Here is a 26,232-nt window from a genome sequence, read left to right on the forward strand (position 1 = left end):
TTAGATCTGTTTCACTCTTGGCACAATAGGGAAAGTGCCTCAGCGCTTCAAGCTGGAGCAGGTTCTTCTGAATGAACCAAGTGAATGTGTTCCAAGCAGGCGATTTCAAGCAGCTTGAGAGCAACCAGTCAAAGGTAGCGCAAGTCAGTCGTTTCAGATTATCACACGCCATTTAACACGAGTTTGCACCATCGAGAAGTAATGGAGGTGAGGTAAAGTGCAATACCAAATCTCTAGGTATTATGCAACAGTTCATATTCACCAACGTGAAAGTTTTATGTGGTTATTAGAATTGATCACAGAGGAATTACACAAGAATATGTGAAAACACCAGAGAAAATTTTTTTCTTCAATCAAGGACAAAACATACAAATGTGAGCAAAAAGAAAGCCTTTATACAAATGTCACACAAGTGCACATCCTCTATAACAAACACCTTGCACATAAACATGTCTTTGATCTCCTCACTGTACACGACAAGATGTAGTAGGGATGCGCAGTTTTACAGAGCTTACAGTGCCCATTCCCCCTTAATCACAGTGCAATAACTCTGCAGAGCTGAACACGCTATCAATGCAGTGCAATTGCAGAGCAGCAGATCCTTGCACATTGTTCTTTAAACAAATATGTTGTTTTAGTCTGTCTAAATACCACGGCACGCAATAGCATCGTGGCACTGCAGTCAGATTGAACACGTTTTCAATGGTAACAAGGCCCCATCTGCCCGCACCAATTTTTGTGACCATGCCAAGCTTGGCTACGCAGTTCTTGCAGTGGCTGGGGGCTTCTACGTCAGCTGTGGCTCAATCAGTGCAATAAGCTTGCACTGCCACCAAACACTGGGAGAAGTGGCAGGTATAAAAGAAAGCTTGAAAAACTATCTTGCACTAGTGCGTGCAGATTGTAAGTAGAATTTCCTACCACGAGGCCTTTCTTTTTTTTCATCTAAGAAAAAAGAAAGATGGGAGGGAGAGTAATTCTGAAATACAATGCTCGCAAAACAACCAAAAAAAGCTAAGGAGGCGGGGTCAACTATGCTCTGCAGGTATGCTCACAAAAAATGCACACAAATAACACACACTGTGCACTCTTTTCACACGCCACCACTAAGAATAAACTGTTAGAAGAAATATGTACACTTACCTATGGATATGTACACATACACATATTTTACGCAACGCAAGGGCAGGCAGCTTGAAACAAAATTCATTTTTGTATATATGTACATATACATGTAACCATACATATATGTATATTGTATATAATATATGTGTATATATATATATATGTATATATCTTCTGTGTATTATGTTGTACAATCTGTAGGCACCCCAATCCCCATGTAAATTCGACTACATGCAAGATATTAAAAAAAAGCTCGATTTTTCGTAAAGAACACAAAAAAGAAAAAAGAAAGAAAGAAAAAAAAAAACACTTGTCCCTCATTTAGTGTGGTGACAAAGGCAATACAGGATGTCAGCGACATGCACAAGTCTGCGGCACTTGTCAACATACACAGCAGAGTCAACATCAAACTTGGACATATGCTGACAATTCGTGGCTACATATGTCTTTTCACTAGGTAGCTTCAGCTGCATTGTTTTAAGGTCTAAATGAATAAATTGGATCAGGTGGCTAAGCCTTAAAAATACAAAAGACCACAAATATTTCATACATTGTTTAGATACACCGGAGTTTTCAATTACCAGTTTAAAATGCTACAAGTAGACGGTGTTCCTTGGATCAAAACTTGTTTTTTTTTTTGCTTGCAGTTCGCATACTCTTCATACTGCTGCCATTTTACCTGCGTAAACAGTTGCTTAATCTGCACACTGGTTTGTAAATACTGCAATCGATTCATCACTGGCCCTTCACTATCGTGAAAAGGCCTTCAACACATGCCTGGAGCGGCGACCCAAGTCTGCGTACAGACAAACGTCAAGCAAGACATTGGCAAGCCTTCACTGAGAGGTACCGATAAAAAGAACCACCAAAATCACAAGAGGTCTCGGTTTTCGCCAGATGCACATTGTTCGGTTGCACCAGTTGCAAATGATGGATGCCAATTTCATCTGGCCTATACACAAAATTATTGGCATCAAGTGCTTCGTGCCTAAACTTCACACATTGTTTGTGCCGTGCAAAACTGAGAGCAGTGACAACCTCCAGGGCAGGGGGGAGGAGATGAAAGAAAAAAAAATCTTTCTAGAATATCAACACTCCCCAAAACTACTTATCATTTGCAATTTTAATCAGTATACAGATCTTCTTTTAAAAATCACGATTCCAAAATAACTTTCAGCACCAACTGCAGGTATCATGCATGGCATGCAATGGCATTAGCGGTGTGCCGCGGACACGAGGTGAAGAAAGGACAGAATGACACTGTCCTGTCATCACGGGTCCTGTCCTTTTCTTCACAACGTGTTCACATGTTTTTCACACTCTGCAGCTACAAAATCTGCATGAGCCACTCCATTAAAAAATAATGGTGTTAAAAGGCTTTAAATATGCTAGACATTTAGACATTTAATGCCATTAACATTTTCTTTGTGGCAGTACTTTGACCCTTTACACCCTTGAAAACTGTATGCGGTTTAGGGTAGAATTTTGCCTTGCAATCGTTATCAATGATGCGTGCATTTTGTTTAAATGCTGCAAAACCGATACAGTTCTCATGGAACGAAACGTGTCAATTTAGAGCAAACTAATGTGCATGCTTTCGCTTCCACGGTCCGCAGTTCACATTTTAACATTGGCATAATTATGGCTCGTACACTAAGGTCAGAGTCTGCACCACCTTTAGCAACCAGATTCGTAGCGACATGACATGGTACTCTCGTGTAATTGTGCATGTGGAGTGTTCTCCATATGTTCCTTCCAGCCAAGAGCTTCACATACATCTCTGCATGCCGTAGCACTCCCGAGAGAAAAGTAGAGGATGCAATGCTTTACGTAAAGTGCATGCACACAATATTGACAACATGTATTGTTCCGTGGCAAAATTATGCCAATTAAGTGCAAGCACCAATACTGGAGGCCACACTGCTGGCATGCACCCGATTAGAGCAGCACAATCAAGACAAAAGAGACAAAGGACAGCAGAGCTGCGATTCTGTAGCGATGCCTTCTACTTGATTCTATACCACATTCATCATGCACCGTTCACGCTGGCAGAGTGTCGCTCGGACCACTGACGAAGTGTAAAACGCGGGAAAAAGAACATCGCAAAAGGCATCGCTTCAAACTCGTGCCTCCACACACCCTTGCCTTGCTTCTGTATTTGCCACAACTTGACTTTCGTTTCTCGCCTTCTGTGCACTACTCCCATACAAGACCAATCCTCGACAAATAACCCAAACGTATTATGCTGCTGGCACGCAGTTTGATGCAACACTTCATTTTCACAGCCCTCAAATGAAACGGGCAGGAAAAAAAAAAGCAATACACAAACCAAATGATATGCTCCAAACAACACCGAGAGGCATTACAGACACACAGACTACACCACTACATGAGAAGACAAAAAGAAGGAAAAGAATATGGGAGGTTGCAAAAGAAACAAGGCGCTCGTAGCTTGCATTCTGAAAAGTGACACTGCTTGACAGTCCGACAGACTACTGCAATCAAGCAAGCCAGACCAACATCTGACATATAAACACATAATACGAAAGGCCCCAGGACGCAATCAATTTTTGCTCCAAAGCTCGTGAATTTTGACATATTCATTGATGTTGACACGACCACCACACACGACTATGTGCCGCTGTGGCCTGCAGAAGGGAAGAAAAACAAATACAATAACTGTGCATTTGCTCGTTTAAAAACGCCTTGCGCCAGGAGACGGAAAAGAAAAAAAAAGTTAGCTTGCGAGAAGTACTTTCGTCAAGCCGGAGCACATTCTTCTCTTCTTTTGAAAGCTACATGCGCAAAGCCCCTGCCCCCAACCCACACCAGCCCCATTACAGAACGACAGCGGTGTGCAGCGACACAGTCCGGCACCATCGGTGGATGGCAGCTACTGATTGCAAGCACAGCAGGCTGCTTGGAAGACATTCAGCATCCATCGGTGCCACTGGCTAGCCCTGGCAAAACAGAGGGCTGCCCCATGCACTATATGTGCAGCATTCTTCAACAATTCTTTTATCAATAGCAACAACGATTTGCTTCAACATTTTTCACCATTAAGCCTCTCTGACCAGGAGTGTCGAGAAGGTTTGACTACCAATCTCGCATGCAGAAGCAGCTTAATACAGCAACGGCACCTGAGTAACTTACACCTGCTTTGATTACCAAGGCGCAATGCCGGCCATGCTGCACTATCGACACCTCTCGCTACCTCAAGCTACTCGGGGATACGATGAAGTTTGCGATGCACGTGTGTCAAGAAAGAAAAAAAAATAAAAGAGAAGATTAATGATAGCAAAAGACATAAAAGAAGGAGGACCGCGTCATTCATTTTTTCTTCATTTTCAGGGTTCCCAAGTTGTGAAGGTCCATAAACAGCAGCAAAGGTGAAGCGCACACAATGTCAGCAGCAAGCCGGTGATAGGAGGAGGCAAGGGTCACACGCTGGAGAATCTTAACGGCAGCGTCCAAAGCCAGGGCTACCTCCGCGGCTGCTGGAAGCCGTTGGAACCCTGGTCGGGGCCTCGTGGTTGCCGGATGGGAACCTGCTGCTGGTCAGTCACTACGTGGTTCAAGACACTTACACCGGACGACCTGCGTCGGGTAACCATACACAGCAGTAAAGTTAGCTACCAGCCAATATGAAGGACTTGTAGCTACACTATGGGACAGCAAATAGAAACACAACAGTTTCTTGTTTTACAGAAAGCTGATAAACCATTGTAGTGTCATCATAAAAGTTGTGGGCACTAAAGTTCAAGCAAGAAAGGCAACACAAAAATGAGAATAGAAGGGCAAAATGATAAAATACAGGAACACAAACAGTGCGATAAGACTGTGTGAGATCAACCTTCTGTTACTATTCCGCCTGGTCGTGCGGAATAGTAACATAATAATACATGGTCGTGCGAAAAAATTAAAAAACTTGAAAGAACTGTTCTAGCAAAAACTGGGCTAGAAAGGGAGTGGTAGCGTTACATTCTGATCCTCAAAGGAGAAACAAATGAGAATGGTATGACTGACTGTATGGTTAACGGAATATAGTATGTATATCACGTCCCCGTTTCAAGCATTACAATAGTCACACGAATGTGTTTGGCATTTTGCAAGTACACTAACTTGGCTTCACAGCACACAAAATTTACAACCTGACATGCAAGGTCATGTGAACTGACACTAAAAAAAAAATTTAACGCGCACTCCAGCACTTTTAACACTATATATCACACCGAGACTGCACAAGCAGTACCAGCGCCTCCTCTTATTTTTCAATGCCAGCCAGATGCGGCCGATCCAACGGTTCACCACCCTCTCCGATCGCCCTTTCCTACTCTCTCCCATCGGCTAGCGTTCGCACCTGCTTTACGGTCGTGGAGAAGAGTACCCTCTGGGTGGCACCTCACAACGGAAATCGGAGGAAGTAATCCTGACAGACGTGTGAAGCATCTACCGTATCTCCCCTGGAATGGCAGCGGCACGCACTCAGTGGCTCAGACGCATGCGTGATGCAAGCAGTCGTACCCTCTGGGTAGCGTCACATCGCGGCAACTCACTGAACTAAGGCGCACCAACGGCTCCCATTGTGGAGCGAGCTAGTGCACTGGCATTGAAAAAATAGAGGAGGCGCTGGCAGTACCCTGCTCCAGTAAAACATACCGACCATACCAAGGACTTTATTACATAGACTAATAGGCCAAGGGCACTCTACATAAAGTTCAGAAAACAAACGAAAAACAGACCAAAACGACGAGACAAAACAAGCACTTGCCCACTGCCTCTTCTGTAGCACTTTTAAGCATGAAACGATCGACTCTGTTAAGGGTTCGACAGCTCATAGTCGATGAGAGGCAGGGTGTTACTGCAATATTTTCACCCGGCTGGAGTTCTTTTAAAATCTTGTTTATCGAGAATTGAGTTTTACAACATATTTAATGCATTCTCGTGTACAGCCGCATAATGAAGTTAGAATTCTTAATTTCGAAAAATATGCAACACGTAAAATGTGAAAAACAATTAATTAAAGAAGTGTACCCGCTACATAATGACACACCAAAACGGAGAGCACACACACAGCGGTTAACCTTTTAACTTGTTTTAACAACAACAAAAAAAAAAACTTTACAGATTTCCTTCAAACTTGCAGTTCAGGTCCATTCAGAAGTGTTCTAGCATGTATGCGACACGCTTTAAAGGGAGACTAAAGGCAAATACGAAGTCGATGTGGATTGTTTAAATACCATTCCAGAAACCTCTCAACGCTTGTATCGTGCCAAGAAAAGACTTAGTTTATGAGAAAACTACATCTGAAGGGTCCGAGTACCTTTATCGCAATTGAAATCGCGGAGCGGTGACGCTGCATACGCCATCACCGCCCTTTGCTGCCGTCTATGAGTAAAATGGCGCCCGACCGATGGCAGTATGGTTTTTTGCACAAAACGCAAACGCACAGCCATGGAGAAACCGAGACGAGACAAAGCGGTGGATTCACCACTGCAGCTGCTTTTGGTCAAGTAGTGTGGACCATTAAGGCATCCCGCGACATCACATGGAAGTGGAATTCTCTGCTACTTGCAGTGTGAGAGAGTTTCGAGAGCCCGCAATACCAGCACAGCACTACGTGATAATGAAACTACTCAAACGCAAAGGCGCCGGCAGCGCAGAGTCGAGCGAAAACGAAACCTTTCGACCGCCTGCATCGTTGTCAAAGGTAATGTAATTTAGCTTTTTATTAATAAATATAAAATAGAAATGAACAAGTAGCATTTCTTTCATCTTATAATGCAATACAATGATGTTTTTATAACGTATGGTTGAGTAGTAGTGACAGAATTGAAATGAGGAGTGCCTTCATCATCACACAAGTACTCGAATGTCCCGGGGGAGTCTATAATTGTATCTTGTACCTCAATTTCTCAATTACTAAGGCTCTGTTCGTGATAATACTGACGCCTTAGAGATTCTTGAGCACTAATCTATGCCTTTAGCTTGACTTAAAATTTGCCTTTAGTGTCCCTTAAATGTAGTTATTTTCATCAGCACTCTGAATTTTGATGCACTACCATGACGTGCACAATTGCGCACACAGCACCTTAAGGTCCTGCAAGATGTTAGTTAGTTAGTTAGATTGGGTTTATTGGTGCAAAAGCGACTTAGGCTTTGCTGCGCCAGTCACAGGGTGTTAGTGATAGTCAGTGATAGAAAAGAGTAAAACATGCGAAGAGCCTACTTCGTCCAAAAAATTCTCTACATCTGTAAAAAGGACATGGGGATCGTCTGCCAGAATGAGAATGGGGTGTAGTGGTATATGTGAATCGTATAGATCGTGGAAATGTTTGTCTTTGTCTTTCAATATGTGGGCATATAATTAGAATGTGTAGTACCGTAAGTGGTTCTTGACATTTATCACATACCGGTTGTGCTTCCTTTGTGAGTAGATAATTGTGCGTGAGGTGTGTGCGCCCTATTCGGAGTCTGGTTAAAATTACCTCCATGAAGCGTTCTTGGTGATAGCAGGCTTTCCATTCACCTAGCACTGGTTTGATGTGCTAAAAACATGGTGCACAAGTGTTTCAGGTACAATGTTTTGCAGGACATCTCCAACATCTAGAAAAACAACAAACTATTTTGAGAAATGCAAGTGTCGGCAATGCCAATTCCATAATTCGTCCACTTTGTGCCGTAGATAAATATGGCTCTCACATATGTCCATGTGTCTCATCAGGCTGAGGTTAGGCCTGTGCGTTAAATTTCTAGAGCCTGCTCCCAATGCACACAACTTGCCTTGGGTGGCACAAAAGCTTTCTTCAAATAATCTGAGGCCATATGTCCCATCACTATGATTGTGAACTAAGAAATCTGAAGAACCAAGTGCTGCTTGCAACACCGAGTTTGTGGCAGTTCATGACAACAGTCTGTTCCATTGCCAAAATACTCCAGCAGGAATATTTTTACTTTATTTTTCCCCGACCTTTGTCATTCAGATGCAAGTATTATACAATTTTTTCACTTCATTGAAAAAAGTTCAGACCATGAAGGGTTAAGCGTGAAGTGGTGTGCATTTGTTGGAAGTGAGAACACCATACAAGCGATGTCAAAATGAGAGAACAAGGGTCAGAGGAAGACTTGAAAGAGATTAAGGGACTCCTGAGCTTGGAGCTAAAACATTATGACAAGAGGACTTCACTTGTCTTCATCAGGACCTTGATGACAATTTCCCTTGTCAAAACGTTGGCTCAAAGTTATGGCTTCCTTTGTCCCCCCCTGTTAATCATGCAGGTGATGTGCACTACATTTTAGAGAAACATGCTGCAAGGCAGATCATCAACAAGGAAAAGCTACTGAACCATTCAGCAAATCCTAAGTCGTCCCCGCAGGCTCTGGCCTGCGGGGACGCTCGACTCTCTTGTGCCCCCTTATGTTGTTTTCCTCGCATCTCCCCTAATCCGGCTTTGCCACATAGCTAAGCGATCAGTGTAGTAGCAGAATAGTGCAAAAGATGGCGTGAGTGTTGCGCTGCCAATGTCATTTAACAGCGGGGTTACTTGGGAGTAGCCTCTTCCTCTCTGGCTTGGGGTCGGCTAGCTACGTGGACGTTTCGCACACTCGCCGGCCGTCCTGCAAAAGGCTTAGGAGCAGGACACAGGAATGGACGAACAAGATCGTTCGAAAACGCCACCGTTCACATGACCGTACAGGCGAACGATTAGGTTTTTGTGTCGAACATGGGGGCGAACATATTCGCTTGTTATCCGGTCGCGATGAGTTGGACTTCCTCGATTTGTTGCGCACCCATCAGCATGTTCTATTAGTAATAATTTGGCTGGCTAGATTGGTGTAGGAAAGGTGCAATAAATGCCCTAATGATTGTTATATCATTCCTTTGTCCCAGGAGCACGTTGGAGACCCCACAGGCCATGCCCACTTGCTCTGCAAACACAACTGTAAAAACAATGGTGCTAAAAGCTTCACACAATAACTACTAGCCACTGTTCCCCAGCAATGTAACAAATAATCCACGCAGGAAGAGACTATATTTAATTTCCTTCAATACCAGGTTATCAATACAAATTGGGTTGCTATCGACATCAAGGTTATTGCAAATAAATGCAACCAGCTTATATGGCTCTGAGCGCAAGGCACAAGAAAACTGAAAACGTCTGTGCAAACTCTGAATAACATAACAGGTACGAATGCATGTGACAAAAAAAAAAAAAAATCATGAACTAGCAAGAGCAAAAGAGAAAAGGAAAGAAAGCTGCACAAGATAAATAATTGAACAAAATGGCATAGACCTCAAAATAACAGCAATGTCATTCCTTAATCACAGCTAGACACTGTGATTAACTGGCAAATTTTTCTATGATGCAAGTAAATAATGTTGACCGACTTAGTACCTATCACTGCTAATTATTGCCTTTATTACCTGCGTTTATCTGTAGCTAGCTCTCTAGCATGACCAGAAATTGCTTTCAGAGCAATGGGGCAATTAGTTGAAGGATACAAACAGTTCACAAAAAAATTATGCAGATTCCACGCACTGTGGGAATTGACATTATGCAAAGCATTTTGCAGGTACCTGTCTATCTGGCATTGTTTAGGGTACTGCAAAGCAATACCAGGTGGACCGTGTTTGTGTAAATTGAGTAGGGTGTGTAGGTCGTGAGCATACATGCCTGTGACAACAGCAGCATGACAACGACCACGTTGAAGACGATTATATGGTGGCAATGGCATGATTACTACGCCGGCCATTTAACGTGAGCTTACATGGCAATTGTTTTCTTTTCCATAGGCAGTGGACGACCGTAAATGAGAGAAACATAGACTCTGAAGTCATCAGCGCCGACGTGTTTTGCAATTGTAGGAATTGTCACGAGGAGTATGTAATACGACGATGACATGTGCACTCCAGCAAAAAAAGTTAAAGCATGATTAACTTAGACGATCATGAAGTCAGTACAACGTCGCACAATTTCTTTGTAGTGTGCTACAAGGGAAGTACTGAGGAAAAAAAAATAATTAAATTATGGGGTTTTACGTGCCAAAACCAGTTCTGATTATGAGGCACGCCGTAGTGGGGGACTCCGGAAATTTGGACCACCTGGTGTTCTTTAACGTGCACCTAAATCTAAGTACACGGGTGTTTTCGCATTTCGCCCCCATCGAGAAGTACTGAGTACTGAGGAAAGTGGGCCGGTTCCGGAGATAGTGTAGTCTAACATGGCACCTCGAAGCGCACGCTGTCACAAGACGAAGTGGCATGGGGTGAATGTACCAAGCGTTTAAACGAGCTGGCTGGCTTTGGAACAAGACATACGTGTGCGATGGTGGCCGAATAGTTAGAGCAACTGGCTGCTGTGCTTGACGGCAGAGGTTCGCTTCCACCGTCAGTCACACATTATTTTCTTCTTATTAAAGTGAGGTAAGACAGAAACCTATCTACTGCAAAATGCCAAGAATGAGGCAAAGATTGCTTTGAATTATTGGCTTCAGTATCTCAGTTATCTAGCCACGTTCAACTGAAAGAATAATTTCAACAGGGCTTGTACAGTGCAAATGCTTATAATGTTCTCAAAAACAGACGTAGATGCCTTGTCATGCAACAAAGTACCATGAAAACTTGCACGATTGTTGTTTCCTGCATGTGCACTTGTAATTGCACTGTCGTTGAACAGAAGGCACAATTGTATCAGCATGTAAAGTTGGCACCGCTTTCTGACCGTCGTCACAAACGATGCGATGCGATTCAATGGTCAGCGTTAGAGAAGGAAACCGTAGAAACATTCACTAACAGTTGTTAAAGGGCCAGAAAGTAAATTATAACATACACATTTTGACAATTGAGAAATGTAGGCAAATTGGTCGAGTTCATGGCTGAACAAAAATCCAGAAGACTTTCTGTCGAACAGCCAACCAAGGCCTATCAATTAGTCAAAGAATCAACTTAACGGTGCCTAGAGGCTTGACATAAATCCGACAATCAGGAAGCAACTGAAAATTTATTTGGACAGTGCCCTCCTATTTGCCGCATATTGCAGATTTGGCCCTTCATGTTAAAGGGGCCCTGAACCACTTTTTATCGAAATGGAGAAAGGCATTTGAAGTGAGAATAGGCTATTTCAGAGTTACTGGAAATAAAATACGGCCTCCGCTGTGCTCCCGTTCCTTCTTCAATGCCTTGCACTGTGAAGGCTATGGCGAAGTGGGGCGGGGCCACAACACTCCACCTTCAAAATGTCACCGTGGTGTGCAGTTGAAATTTCATTTTGGATGTTAACGTAGACACCACGACTTACGATTTTATGCCTATGACGTGCTAAACATAAGCGAAACACTGTTGTCCTCAGCGAGCGGCAGTGCACTTAGCCAGTGGCGGTGGCCGCGGTGTAGCCGACCGCAGCAACCAATATAGCAGCCGCGTATCGGAGTGCTTTGTTACGAAATAAAGCACACAGAAAAGATTGAGGATCATGGCTTCTGTTGAAACGAGAGCGTTTGAGAGAAAGGCGACTTCGAGCTCCGCTTGCGAGCTTTATGCACCGCTTACAACAGCAGAACTTAGCCATGCTACCCGCAGAATATGTTATTTCACCAAGCCCAAGGGGTGGTTCGGACCCCTTTAAAATGACAGTAATAGAATGAATTGCACAAATGCAAAGTTTGCACAGCAGAGCATGATTTATGCACCGAGAAAATGTATTCAGGTGCAGAATGCAAGCTCAAATACAGGGATGACATGCATGCTCTATACTCGGCGACAGCTTTTCTTGACAGCACTGTGGAAGCTACAGAGCCGAACCGCCTGCATGCGCGCGCGCCAGGAATTGTTTTATTTTCTGATTCTAAGAGTTACTTGGCCCGAATAAATAAACTTTCTTAATTATAAATATAGAACAAGTATGGGAAGCTGTTCATGAAAAAATAGTTAGCGTGCGCCTTAAATTTTTTTTCTTTTTTATTTCTTGGACGGCACCACGTTTTCGGCACCGCCTGCTGGTGGCTCTCGCAGTAAACATGGCGTCCCCGGTGCCGGCGGTACCGTGTGTGGCCGCAAACTCTCCTTTTCGTTCTCCGAGGAGGCTATACTCTAAATGTGACAAGAAGTGGGTCTCCAAACAAACCAAGCAGGTTATCTGCAATGTCTATGCTGGAGTAAGGCGCCGTCAGCCCGAGCTGTCGACGAATACGTTTTGCTAAACACACTAGCCCTGCGAGCTAGCGAAAACCGAAACTGGAACTGAAATCGGCTGCAAGCTGCCAGACTACTTGCGTAGTAACACAAATGTGCGGAGGCCCCGCCTCCGTAGCCGTTGCTCCAGTGTCAAGAAAAGCTGTCGCCGAGTGTAGTTTCATTCTAGTGAAAAGCCATATAAAAAAAATTTTGCATTTGATAAGTATCATTAATTGAGAGCAAGCAGCTCAATAAAGCAAAAAACAAAGAAAAGCAATATTTTCTTGTTACCCCCATATCTGCACTGCACACAATTACTTATAACCAGTTGTGTTACTTTCGGCAATCCTGGTATTTGCTAACCTAACTGATTGGTTTAATTTTTTCTGATTGGTGAAAAGCATGACAAGGCCTGCTGATACGAGAAAGCGCTACAATAATTAGCATCCCAAAGCCACACAAAAGACCCAAAGTTACCTTCTCCAAACAACATTTACCAAGACCTCAATGCAGTTGTTTCTGAAGGACCCATAGGAATGTGTCTGCTTCAGCTGGAAATCAAACTTGCAACCTTGCACACAGCAATGGAATGCTAAAACCATTGAAAAGCAGGGCATGATTCATCCACCGAGCACATCTTCTGGTACGGAACACAAGGTGATGCAGGGGTGACATACATGCACTGTGACAGGAGCCACCAAGTGAAACATGATCAAGAACAATTTCCCCACCAGGAGGCAAGTCAGAAGAGTAGTACTAACTGATGAAAGACGGTCAAGCGTGAGCTGATACCAAGCAATGTGCCCCTCTAAAGTAGGGTCATGTCACATGATTCCGGAGTTTTAGAAATGGCCAAATGAGATTCTGCACAGGCTATCTGCACTGCTTATAGGAGAACCAAGGCCTTTGGGTTGTCATGTGCCACGTCAGTACTTTTTAAAGCAAAGGTTTCCTTTGGCTCTTCCTTCGACTTTTCAAATGCTAGCGCTGCCTTGCACATCGCGTCGGGGGAGAGGGGCTAAAGCTCACGGCAGAGATGCGTGAGACCAGATAGGCGACGTCAACGATAGAGCAGGGCCACAGTGTCCTCTGACGCGCCCTGGGGAATGCCACAATGATTTCTGGATGCCGTAATTAGGCGTGACCCCCCCGCAAACGCATTGCAGGAACTGCTGCGCCTGCCTCCGTGCTCACGCCCAACAGCAACGACATTCCAGGGAGGAGGTCGAGAGTATGTTAGAGAGGGAGTAGAGAGAGAGGAGTCAGGGAATGGGTACAACCGGAGCCCATATCGTATCGTACCAACACAATCACGAAACAGGTGATTAACCTTAGCCCTCTGCGCTCGTGGAAGTTCACCTAACGTGACACAGGAGACAGAAAATGCGTCATCACAAAGCATTGCTCATTTGGGCTTTCTTCAGTAAAGGAATGAGTGACACGTCTCTGTGTACTACATGGACAACCAAGTGGTGCAGGCAAAGTAACAATTAACATCACATCACGGCTATCCTATACCATTAATATCACAGCCAAAATACCGTCAATGAATCCAAACAGCGGGGAAAGCTTTGCTTACAGTGATTCCCACAGTATGTGGGATCTGCATATTTTACAATGTGTTCAGCTGCCTTGTGTCTGCAAATTCAAAGACCATCTATTGTCCTGTGTGGTGATTTCCAGCACGTCGTTTGTGAGCTTGCACTGAGTACTCGAACAGTTTTCATGTTGCTGTGAGCAGCTATAATCCACTTTTCAACTCCGACAACCACATGGACTAATATCATACGTGCTAAATTTATCTGGACAATTTTACATGCTGTAGAGCCCGGCCATCCGGTGTACCAAAAGAGCTCGTGTTTGTCGCGCGAATGTGTCTGTGCAACAACCCTTGCTGCAGTCAATAAAGGAACTTCCGACAGCCTGTGACTACAAAACTGCCAGTGACAGACAAGTCACGAACAGCACCCACACGGATGAGCTTGCTCAGATCAGCAGCAGCGGCAGACTCGACAACGTCAAAGCACTCAACGCATTCCTCACTTTTCTTTCTGGCCGTCATCTTCGCTGCGAGCTGAACCCAGTATCCGGAGCCTCGCCTCGGCGTACTCTGCTTCGCGCTGCTGTAGGCTCTTGACGGGCTGCCGGTTGGGCGACTTCTCAGAACCGGTGCCGTTGACGCTCCCACCGGACCGGATCGCGTCCGGGGGTCGTTTCAGAATCTTCACGGCCGGCGTGTACTGCGTCCGAACACTGTCTTCGAGCAGCACACGCGGCATCACCGCCACTTCGCCGACACCAGCCCCGCCGACGCCGCTCGCAGGAGGATTCGCGTTGTTACTGAAGGAAAAAGAAAGAGTGCAAAGAAATGAGATCGTCACGCGACGCAGCTAGGTAGGGTGGTCTGCCGAAGCGATCATACACTTGACACGAACATCGGAAGGCGCTTGAAGGAGGCCAAATGGATCGTGCTCGCGGAATAAAGAGAACACTGCGAGTTCGAAGCTGTGCGACTACGTCAGCTATGATAGTGCATTCAGATGAAACAAAATAGTAGCTAAGATAACCTTATCGCGATGAAGAAAATAATAAGAAAGAACGTCCAAATGCCTTAGTAAAATACTCTGCACTACGTAAACTGTTCTACAGGCCAGGCTTCACGGAAGCAGTTGGGTAGGCTGGCCGATTGTCAGCACCAAATAAACCATGTTACACGTAAACTAGGCACGTTTTATAGCTGTTGCTTTCAGAAATAATATCTCGGAGAATCTAGCACTACAAAAGGGTGCAAGAACGTTGGCTGGAACGAGTGCTAGCGCGATAGGAAGAAACGTCAAGTAAACTGACCTGTTTGCGGAGTTTGTTTTCACCTTTAACCTTTCCAACTTCTTCTCCAGCACCTGATTGGACATGACAGCGCACGTTAGTGATCCGGAAACACACACAAGGCACAAACGCGAGCACCAAACGCACAGGCAGATCCAAAAGGAAATTTGTTTCTCTCCTGCGAGGAGAAAAAGGGCCCGAGCTAAAATGAATCAAAACAGGCAAAGCTCGGCTCAGTGGAGAAGAGTAAGCCTAACGTTAGGCCTATTGCATTCACGCACTAAAAGCCCGTTCACTTCGAAGGCACGCAGAACGACGTGCCCTGCACTTGCGATTAACGTTAACGGGGCCGCGTACGCTACGCACATAGCGACCAGCGAGAGGACTTACGCCATTTTCCACCATATCCTCCCAGTCGTCGCAAATATCCTCCGAAATGTCGTCTGCCATAACCGCGAACAAATAAAAATAAAGCGACCGACGCGACGTCTGTGGCCCTTTTGCGGCAACCCCAACACAAGTAGTTTCGTTCGCGTTGAGGTCGGTCGTTGGTAAAAATAGCAGCAGCCAGTCGCTTGCACCAGTTTGGCTAGCAGATCAATCCAGCCAGCCGTTGTGGGCAACAGGAAAACAGCCCGCTAATTCCATGTGGCTTCACTTTTGGTTGCCATATTTGGATCTGCGAGGTGCCAGGGATCGCCTAATACAACAGGGCTACAAAGATACAATTTCGCTTCGTTAGCCCACACTACCCACTACACACCGCCGAGGCGCGCGAGGGATCACCTCGGAAAATGTCCGATAAGTTTATACTACGTAATACTCTTCCCAAGCTGCGTGTTGCGCGAAATTCGTTCTAACGGTTCTGTACACTATAATGAACAAACGCAGCAGAAATAAGGCCTCTTCCCCAGCAGAAGCGGACCGATACATCAGCACTTTTCCAAACGCTCTCTTCGGTTGTCCCGTCTTTTAGCACTTTTCACCATCCTTCAACACCAACTCACCCAGTAATAAATTCCACTCTGCACAACTGTGGATTCGATGCGACTAGCCCTGCTGCGCCCATTCCTCTGGGATATGAACTAAGGTGTTCAGAAAAGCAGCAGCTGCTGTGGGAAGCTGCACCGTGAGAAACCATTATGCTAGTGCACTTACCAGAGAAAGTAGAAGCGCGATTTGGCAAATCAACAAACCTTCCAGGGTGAGTGAAGTCGCTTTATTAACAGCTCGTACTAGGTGGTACATGCCAGAACTGCAACCACAGTGGCATGTCATGTTTCGAAAGAAGGGACAACTTTTGTAACATTTTTTTATTCCCCTTTTATAGATCAATATACCTCTTTAGAATATACAACGACTGGCACAAAAGACTGCATAGAAACTTGCCCCCAACTAGGACCCTCAACCCAAGCCGCTGCCACGTTGGGAGGCATCAGGGACGTTCGACACTTCTTGCTTTTATCACCATTCTGCACACAGCAACACATTGTGGTTCACTGCCCCCAGAGAGAGAGAGATAGAAAGGTTTCAGACAGCCGCACTTAATCTCACATTTTCTGCTAAAATGCTTGTGACTACACTTCCAAAGTTCTCCACAAAAAATAAGTTTGAAGAGGGTTAAAAGAATGGGACGAGGTGAGGGGGTGGGACAACGAGTGCTAGGCCCAGCACAACTTGTACCGACTTGATCGGAGTTGCAAACATTGCACACAATATGAAGGAAACTAGGAAAGAAAAAGTTGAGCCACTGTGTGGAACTCAAGCATGGCTCCAATGTGCTCGATTGAAAAATAAGGCGAAGGTTTTTAAGAGAATGCGTATAGAGAGGGAACGAATTCTACCAGGCTTTCTTCTGTACAATGGTGAACAAAAAGACTGCACAACAAAAATATGGGGTGTCGGGGAGCATCTGAGCTTACGTTGCCTTGTTTGCACCCAGAAAAACTTGAGCATTGCCTTACACAACTTGTGCTTGTTTGCCAAGGACACTCACACCACACAAAAACCAAGTGACAAAAAAAAAAAGTTCATGATTTAGGCATACAAACACACAAGTAGCTGCGGAAGGCTTGACAACTTTTGTACATGCTAAATTTCCAGCAACTGCACAAAGCAACAGTAAAACCTTAATAGTAAACAGTAGTAGTACACTGTAAACTACTAGTAATCTAGACAAAAAAACGTGCAGTTCATCAAACAGCAGTTGCATCATAAAAATAACACATTGACAAAAATAACTGGGGGGGGTGGCGGCAACAAAAGGATGTTTTTCACAAAAATGTCGTTACGACAGTAATTGCTCATTTTTGCTTTCTTTTGCCCCAGCTAATGTACTAGAAGCTGGTGCAAAGAACAACAAACACGACACAAAATAAAATTTGTGACAGTCAAAAGTTGGTTGCTGTAGATTTTTTTTTCTTTTTTTTACGATTTACATTGCTACTAGTAGAGTTCGTGCATGCAAGGTACAGTGCAATTCATCTGGAGCCTAGTGTTATAATCAAACTGGAAACAAAATCAAGGTATGACAGCAGTTCATGTGTGAGGCCAGTGAAGATAGATGAACCAAAGTTGCCTTTTCAATTGCAGACTTTCATTAAAAAATAAACTTAATCCCCCCAACACACCCAAGCACTAGAGGAAAATGTTGATCTTTGTTTTGTCCGGCAATGTAAAGAAGCACCTGTACAGAGATGCAATTATTAGAAAAGAAAGGTTGTCAGTACCGGAAGCACAAACGTGGTTCAGTTTTTTTAAAAAACAAAGCGCAACCACAGAATACACTACAGGAAAAATATAACCAAAGTAGTAACATGAGAAGACGGCCCCTGCTACACCTGCAACCATTCGTGTACACAACATGTGAACGGCACTCTCTCTCGCGACTAACAAAGGAATTCCTGTCTACGGTGATGAGCAAACTAACAGTTCCTTAACAGCTGCAAAGCAACAGCAGAAGCAGTCGTTTGGATTTAATCAACAACCAAAAAAGTCCAAAAAGCTGCATTAGCGTCCAAGATGGTTTCCTTATATTAAAGTCAACAGAAGAGAAATAAAACAGTTTTTACTGCGACGACACTGTTTGCCTTAAGCAGAGAGCAGGCATGGATTCAAGCAAACAAGGACAGAGGGCACATTATGACAAAACAGGGAAAGATGGGGGCTTGCAAACCAATGATGTACTTGTACTGGCAGCCAATTTTCTCCAAGAACACAACAAAGTAATTTGGATGGCTTACTTGGCAACTGTTAAAAAAAAAAAAAAATGTTAGGGGTGGGGGCAAGGCCAGGCAAAAATAACAGGCCAAGTGTTAACCTGCCATTTCATCACTGCGAACTACAATGTAGTAGCTACCTTTCACCACGAGTGCAGAGAAGAAAAAAATAAAAAGAAAAGGTCTATCACACACAACAATCACAGTTCAGGCACACATTTACAATACATCGCAACACACATACAAAGAGAACAAAGGAAAGACTTCGTGAAAGCTAGAAGAGAAGTGCTTTCAGTCGAAGCAAGATGACTGCTGTCCAGAAGGGCAGATTGTAGGCACTCACTGCAACGCAGCCAACAGATGGGGGGGGGGGGGGGGGTGAACAAAAAAAAAAAAACGGAGAGGGACCGGGATATGAAAGAAGGCGCATCAGTTGAAGAAAAAAAAAATAGGACAGGGATGCCTTTACAAAAACAAGGAGAACAATGAAGAAAATCTTGACTTTAAAGGACAGTTCTTTCATACGTCTGGTCCGGAGCAGCTCTCCTCGCGTACCATGTGCACAGTTCAACAGTAGAAGCAAGTGGCGAAAAAGGAAGACCCAATTTGTTTTTCTCTTCCGACACAGACAGAAGAAACAACGGAGCAAAGTGTTGTAAGGGAAAGAAGGAAGGGATGGAGTGGATTAAGGGGCCAGTGTCGTGGAAACGAAGAAGGAGGCGGGGAGAGCAGGGCAGGTCGAGTGGAGAAGTTGCACTCCAGAGAAGAGGCTGGCTGCCACGTATGAAAAGAGGAGGAGCTCGTGCTAGAGGCCCCGAGGTTGTTGCCTAGCGGCGCGAGGGCCCCCAGGGCACAGGCTTGGCCGGCACAGAGTCGAGAGGCGGTCCGCCGCCGAACGAGGGGAACTCCTGCGTGCTCGTGGTGTCGGGCGCCCGCTGCTCCCAGGGCCCGCCGCGCACAACGAATCCCTCGCTCGAGGGGGACGTCTCGGTCCATCCCTGAGAGTTGTTGCCGCCACCGCTGCCGCCGCCGCCACCGCCGCCGCCACTGTTCTGGCTCTGGCGGGACATGTGGTAGCTCTCTTGGTCCACGATGTCTTCCAGCTGGAAGTGGTCAAAAACAAGGAAGATAAGGAAATTACGTAGAAGCAGCAACAAAGATCGCAACTGTTTACTCGAAGCTATAGTGTCTCTTGCCAAAAGTGGATCACATGGATCATTCAGCGACAATGGTACTATATATATGGATTTGTCTAACCTTTGTGCTTATGGCATCATATGCTCTTGCGGCTTTATTATTATTATTATGCTTGATCTTTTTAAACTTCAAAGTAATTAATATTTTTCTAATGAAGGCAACAGGTTTCTGCGCACATGCGTAGCCACTACCAATTGTTACATTTAGTATAACCCACTATTTCGTTCAAAATACTCCAATTTTCAATTTGCCAATTGGCTCCGAGCTTACTGGCATATGATGGTATATGATAATGCACAGGTTGGCAAGACCCTGCGTCAAATGAACAAGCTCTTCTGTAATGGCTTACCAGTCTATTTTTTAACATTGGCAACATAACTGCAATGTTCCAATGCGTTAAAGTAACCGAACTTGCTAATTATTGCATGTGCATATCCTTATTCAATTCATATTCGAAAATTTATATTCACACACACACTTAGTCTAAACATTTCCTGCATCAAAACTAGTCACTGAATTAGCAGCCTACCGTCACAGCCAACATCACTGCCATTAATGTCACAAGGTGGTGATAGAAAATATTTCTGCGAAGGCTCACGATGACAATGAGCTGCTTTTATCAAGAAAGACTTCAAGAGAAATTACATGCAGGTAGCTGGTAGAATCGTAGCCACGTTGCATGTTTTTACTAGGGATGGGTGAATAGTGAATTTGAGGTTCGAAGCGAATAGTGATTTGGTCGAATAATTTCTAATCGAATAGGTCGAATAGTATATATCACATATTACAGCAAAACCTAGTTAATTCGAATTTCACAGGACCGAAAAAAAAAAATGTCCGAATTAACCGAATGCCGAATTATCAGGGTTGTATCCAGAAAACAATAAGCAAATGCTTACTACGTCAGCACGATTTTATTAGTGTAATGGATGAGCAAACCTTTTGCTATTTTGCACAAAAGCAGCGCGGAAGCTGCAATTCTCATCGTCTCGTGACTGATGGGCTCTCGCAGCGGCGATCGAAGCCTCGCGACTTCCTTCAGAGCACGACCACGGCGCGCGCCACCATTTGCGACACGCTTTGCACTACCGCGCGCACATCCTGATTATTTTTTCGCCAGTAAGCTGACCGCCAACAGATCACAGGTCCATCGCGATGTAACCGGTGCTCTTCAACCTCAAAACAACTGTGTGTCGCAAACCGCGGCCGATATCGACGCAGTTATGAACAGCGACGCACACACCATGTCAGAAAGAAACTACAGTTCGCTGTAACAACTGCAGACGAAATCGCGGTCGCTATCTATGCGATCATGGATGGCCACTGCGCGGCTTTTTAGGCACACGGCCGACGTGCGTATTGAGTCAAAACGAAACTACTTTTTGCCGCAACCACTGCGGAAGAAACCGCGGCAGCTATCGACGCGATCAAGGATGGCGACCATGAAATCCCGCGGCCAACGTGTTATGCGCGTGGCGGTAAACGCAATAAAGGCACAAATAGGCACGAAGTGTTTCGTTGTTGCTGTCATTCACGCTGATGACTATGGCGATGCGGACTCCGCCGCTTCGTTTCGGTTGTACACTAGCGCCGTTTCTGCTCTTTTGCGCCGCATTTATGGTTGATGTATGGCAGCCATGACGTGAAGCAGAGCCTCCGAGATGTGCACCGGCCGTCCGTGGCTTCTGGCTGTCTATTCGGGAGCGCCGAATAATTCGAAAATATCGAATACCTGAATTCGAATCGAAGTGAATAATGAATATAGAATGATTCGATCGAATATTCGACAATACCGAATATTCGCCCATCCCTAGTTTATACAGTTAAATCTTTTGCACAACTTTTGTAGCGCTACCAGAAAACGACCACCTGAACATGCTCAATGAGACTTGCATGCACTGCTGGACAAACTGGTTTAAGGATGAGCCACCATTCTGTTCATAATGTCTAGAAAGCCATTAGTACATTCAAATTTTTTTCACACTTGCATGCACTGCTGGACAAACTGGTTTAAGGATGAGCCACCATTCTGTTCATAATGTCTAGAAAGCCATTAGTACATTCAAATTTTTTTCACAATCTCATGAGAATAATCTTGTGCACTTATAATTGTCTTATACTAACGAAATTTGGCATACATACTCTTCAAGATATGTAGAATACTGATATCTACTTGAAGTTGCAATATCTCTCAGCAGTAGTTGCAAAAGTACAAGGTTATACTTCATGGGATTGTGAAAAAATTTGCTAAGGTGTCCTAATGTTCTTGCATAGTTCCAGTAATTGTACATGCTGTACATATCGGCACTCTGCGGTCTACAACGAGCTCAATAAGCTACAGCACCATGCTCTTTCTGAAAATTTTATACACAAGAAAGTGTCCACAACGATCACTATATTTTGCTGTTGTGTAGGACATAACTATAGCAGCTACACAAAAACTAATGACATATTTGGCATCTACATAAAAACCTCCATGAATTGTATTTTCAAATCTCTAGTAGAAAAAAAAATTTTTATATTGTTTCGAGGAGCATCTGCCCTCAAATGTGTGGGGATGCGCGACTCTCACGCGTCCGTTGATGTTGTTTTCCCCGCATGGCTCCCGTAATACGGCTTCACCGCGTAGCTTTACGGCGGCGGAGTTGCGGCACATTGCGAGAGATGGTGCGAGTGTCGCGATGCTAGCGCCACCGAACGGCGGGGTGACTTGGGAGAAAAACGTCGAAGGCGCTCTCTCTTTGGCTTGGGATCGGCGGCCAACACGCACGAACGCTTCGCGCGTGCGCCGGCCCGCTTCGCGCGACCGTCGCGCGAGGCTAAGAGCAGGACACCAGTATGGACGAACACTGATCGTTCGAGCGTGCCACCGTTCGCGTGACTGTACACGTGAACGACTAGGCGATGGTGTCATAGCATGGGGCGAACGTATTCGCTCGCTATCGGGTCGCGGTGAGTCGGACTTCCTTGATTTGTCGCGCGCCCGTGTGAATTTTCTATTGGTTGTAATTCGGCTAGTGTGCATTAGTTTATGAAAGGTGCAATAAATGCCCTTTTGATTGTTTGCACTAATGTGTTGTCGTTCCTTTGTCCCAAGAACACATGTGAGACCCCCACAAACGTTAGTCAGGAAAGACTGCATTATAACCGGTCCCACACTACAAGTGGTTACACTATACAGTCAATGTCCGACTTTTCGAACTCCCTAGGGACGGCTAAAACGATTGAAAAATGTGGTCATCCGAAAAAATGAATGCATGCCTTTTACTGCCCCCAAGGGCACAAATCACTACAGGCACAACGGAAATAGCTCTGAATGCCCCCCAGTACACTTATTAGGCGTATCAGTGCTCGTACTGCGATAGGAGATAGCGGGTGCACACGTGTATAAATAATTAGGGAATATATACCATGTCCCGTGACAACTGCCTCTTCCCACTTATGGCATGCTTCACTGCGTAACACTGCTCTATTGAGGCGAAGCTAACTTTTGGGAATCTGCATTATGCAACGCACTTCAATTTCCGAGCTTCGAAGCCACTGGTGAGGATTACAAAGGCGAAGTCGGCGCTATTGATAACAGCGGCGAATTGTTTGAATGCAAAAAACGGCACTGAACAGCAAAAAGCATTGTAGTGAACGTCGCAGTAGCTAGGCCTAGCATTGCCTAGGTGATGGCTACGGCTGCCAGCGACTCTGCGTGCGGAAGCGCCAGTTCGAGGCGGCGAGATTATCAAAATGGCGGCGACGGTGGTGGCTTCGATTAATGTCGTTTAGTCTGATTTTCCTGCAGTCAGGAAAATCGGACGGCAATGTTTTTTTGTGTCCGAAATTTCAGACTTTCTTTTACATTGATTGGGGTACGTGGCGGTGCCACGAAGGCGTCTGAATTACCGGGCATGTCCGAAAAATCGGGCATCCGGAAAATCGGTCGTTGACTAAGTCGTCTGGAGCTGTACAATGTGTGGGGATTGAGGGTTGCGCTGGCATGATTGCGCGCGCTTCGCCTGCTCTGCCATCCCTCGCCATCGTTCCCCGCTGGCCTCCTTCTCCGCCCGCGCCGCCTAACCGGTTCCCGCGGTGGCGCTGCGCACGCGGCGGTTGGCGGTGGGGGCGGAGCGCTGACGTCACGACGCGGCTGGTTGTCGGCCGCTGGCGGGGAAGCGTGGACTTCTCTCCGGGACCAGCGCACGGTACGTTCATGCTTTCCTCTCGTCCGCCGACACCTTTGTGACTAGGACTGGAGCTCGCGCACGGTGCCTTTGCCCGTGCGGGGAGCGCGTACTTTGTGCTGATCCTTTCCCGACGCTAAGCCGACGAGCGGTGCCATTAGTGCTCGCGCGAGGTCGTACCTCGCCGAGCCGCACTTGCCGAAAGCCTAAGCCGAAGGATATTGCCCGTGCTCTCGCGAGTTGACCCATTGGTTATCGCCAGAGCAAGTAGCATAGCCGCCGGGACTTTTCCTAGCGGCGTGTCCCAGCTTGAGCCTGTGCTCTCGCCGCGACGTGCTATAGGCGCCTGTTATTGTATTTTCGCCCTGGTGCGGGACCCCTTTGGCTCCCCTCCGTGCGGGCATTTGTGCAGTGCTGGTGCCGACGGTTTCAGTAAACAGTTTCCGTCAACTCAGGGCTTTACTGTGTTTTTGCGTGCGTCGCTCGGTAGCCCCTTGCGGCCCCTGAGCTCGCGCGCGAGCGGTGCTGGAGGCGACGGCTGACGCGGCCCTGTGGCTCGCTAAGCTCGAACCCGCGGTGGTTGGTCTCCTGTGAGACACCAAGAACCCACAAATGATACTCACGTGTTCGTCCTCGAACTGCTTCAGGTAGTCGAGGGCTTCTTCGACGTCTTCCTCCGCACCTGTGACCTGCACCAGGTCCTTGTTGGGGTCCTCGGGCCGCGGGAACTTTATCTCCACTTTGTGTTGCTCCATCAGGCGCCGGATGTTGCGCCCTTTGGCCCCAATCAGCCGGGAGTGCACTCGGTGATCTATCTCTATATCCTTTGTCACCATGTCCTCCTGTAAAAAAGAATTAGTATTTTTAAGAAAATGACGAAGGGTGAAAGGGAGGGAACTGGTCAACTTTATTGGAAGCACATCACTTTTCTGGATTGTGTGATTCAGATTCTGCCCCATTATTTGATCCAAGATTTCCGTGACCGCCAAAGTGGCAAACTGTAAGAGGTGCACACTTATTGTTATGGATAATTCTTTAACGACTTTCCCTCCCGCTATCACCAGCTTCTTGCATTCTTTTCCAGACTGCCAATACCTTCTGACTTCCGCATTTCCGAACACGTAACCTGCTAGCTGAACTAGTCGAAACTTGTGGCATGATAAGTTCGTGCCGTTTTAATTCTACCTTGGTTGTGCACATTTATTGCTATGGTCCATATTTTGTGGTCCACTGCTTTTTCTGGCCACTGACACTCGGTTAGCCAGAAATGCAATTGCGTGGGTGTTCCAATCACAAGAGTTCGTACAGAACATTTGATTTAATAATCGAGGACAATTCAAGGATCTCAAGGATGCTGAAGGCCCAAATTCAAGGAGGGGGAAAAGGTGGAAACGTACCTTATTCGTAGCCATACACTGAAAAATGGCAAAATCTTTTGGCTGCAATTTCTTGCAGCTGAGCAATTGCAGAGTTGGACACACGCCTCAAGCTTTTTAGGGAGATTTTCAAGGTTTGCTTTTCCATTGTAATGGCGTCACTCGCCTTCTATGGAGCATGACGGTTAGTAGTGTGCAGCTTCAACCAAAGTTGCATTAAAGTCAAATGGCTGAAACTTATGCTTTTGGCAGGCATTTCTAGAGCCTAGGGCTGGAAGATGGTGCCATGATGGCTGCAGAGTGAACCAACTAGCAAAACAACAAAAATAATGGTACGACTTGGTCGCTTCATCTGGCTTCATTTAGGTCGACGATGGCAAGGCAATTTAAACAAACCTGTCGTTGGTGGATGCGGACATGCCACGTTGGATCACTTAGCAACAATGAAAAGAAAATGTCTAGGAACTTTCTCGATAGCGTCCATGGCATAGCCTCGATGTGCAGTTGGTAGTTACATTGAAGGGTCAAAAGTCGCCCCCACCCCAGTTTTCAAAGAATTCAAGAAGCCCATTTAAAAAAAATGAGTTTTAGGGCCCGTGAAGCTCTTTTTCCAAATTCGAGGGTTTCTCAAGATTTCAAGGAGGTGTACGAACCTTGGTGTTCCAATGAATATTGCACGAGACAGTTTCGTTGAAAGTTGTATACAACTTGCCTGTGCAGAGGAACAAATCCAGGCAGCACACATTTACGCATCAACGTTACTCACCCACTCCTTGACAATGCGCAGAATCTCGTCACGAGCAGTGCAGGCATTCTTTTCGTAGCCGATGATGGTGATGATGTTTTCGCCCTTCTCGGGGAACTGGACTTGTACATTGTGGTCCTTGCGGATCTTGGTGACGACTGCACCCCGCCAGCCTATTATCTTGGGGTGGTACTTGGAATCCACCTCGACTTCCAGGTGGAAGCTGCGCAGCTTCTGCAACACCAAGGAAACCGAAACCCACAGTTAAAATAGAAAAAAGAAAGCAAAGAAGAAAGAAAGAGTCAAAGTTTCGCTTGACAGGCGGAGCACTGACTGCGATAGGAAATTATTAGATAACTATGCAAAGTAAGGTTAGTAATTTCATCAGCTGCATAAAATG

General features: G+C 45.6%; 2 protein-coding genes across 2 annotated transcripts in view; both read right to left on the minus strand.

The window, feature by feature from the left end:
- Positions 1-373: 373 nt before the first annotated feature.
- On the minus strand, positions 374-15,853 carry LOC119446262 (SUZ domain-containing protein 1). Its single transcript, XM_037710647.2, has 4 exons — positions 15,515-15,853; positions 15,146-15,198; positions 14,342-14,638; positions 374-4,722 (listed from the first exon to the last, which is right to left on the minus strand). The coding sequence occupies exons 1-4, from the start codon at positions 15,572-15,574 to the stop codon at positions 4,608-4,610; spliced, it is 525 nt and encodes a 174-aa protein (XP_037566575.1). The 5' UTR covers positions 15,575-15,853; the 3' UTR covers positions 374-4,607.
- A 569-nt stretch (positions 15,854-16,422) lies between these two features.
- LOC119446260 (vigilin-like) overlaps positions 16,423-26,232 on the minus strand; it is a 33,146-nt gene continuing 23,336 nt past the window's right edge. Inside the window, exons 15-17 of the mRNA XM_037710643.2 lie at positions 25,854-26,066; positions 24,335-24,553; positions 16,423-19,445 (exon numbers count right to left, since the gene is read on the minus strand). Coding sequence (XP_037566571.1) covers positions 19,170-19,445; positions 24,335-24,553; positions 25,854-26,066 — 708 coding nt within the window. The 3' untranslated portion in view covers positions 16,423-19,169. The remainder of the gene's footprint in view (positions 19,446-24,334; positions 24,554-25,853; positions 26,067-26,232) is intronic.

This window comes from Dermacentor silvarum, chromosome 3 (assembly GCF_013339745.2).
Source record: "Dermacentor silvarum isolate Dsil-2018 chromosome 3, BIME_Dsil_1.4, whole genome shotgun sequence".
NCBI classification, from domain to species: Eukaryota; Metazoa; Arthropoda; class Arachnida; order Ixodida; family Ixodidae; genus Dermacentor; species Dermacentor silvarum.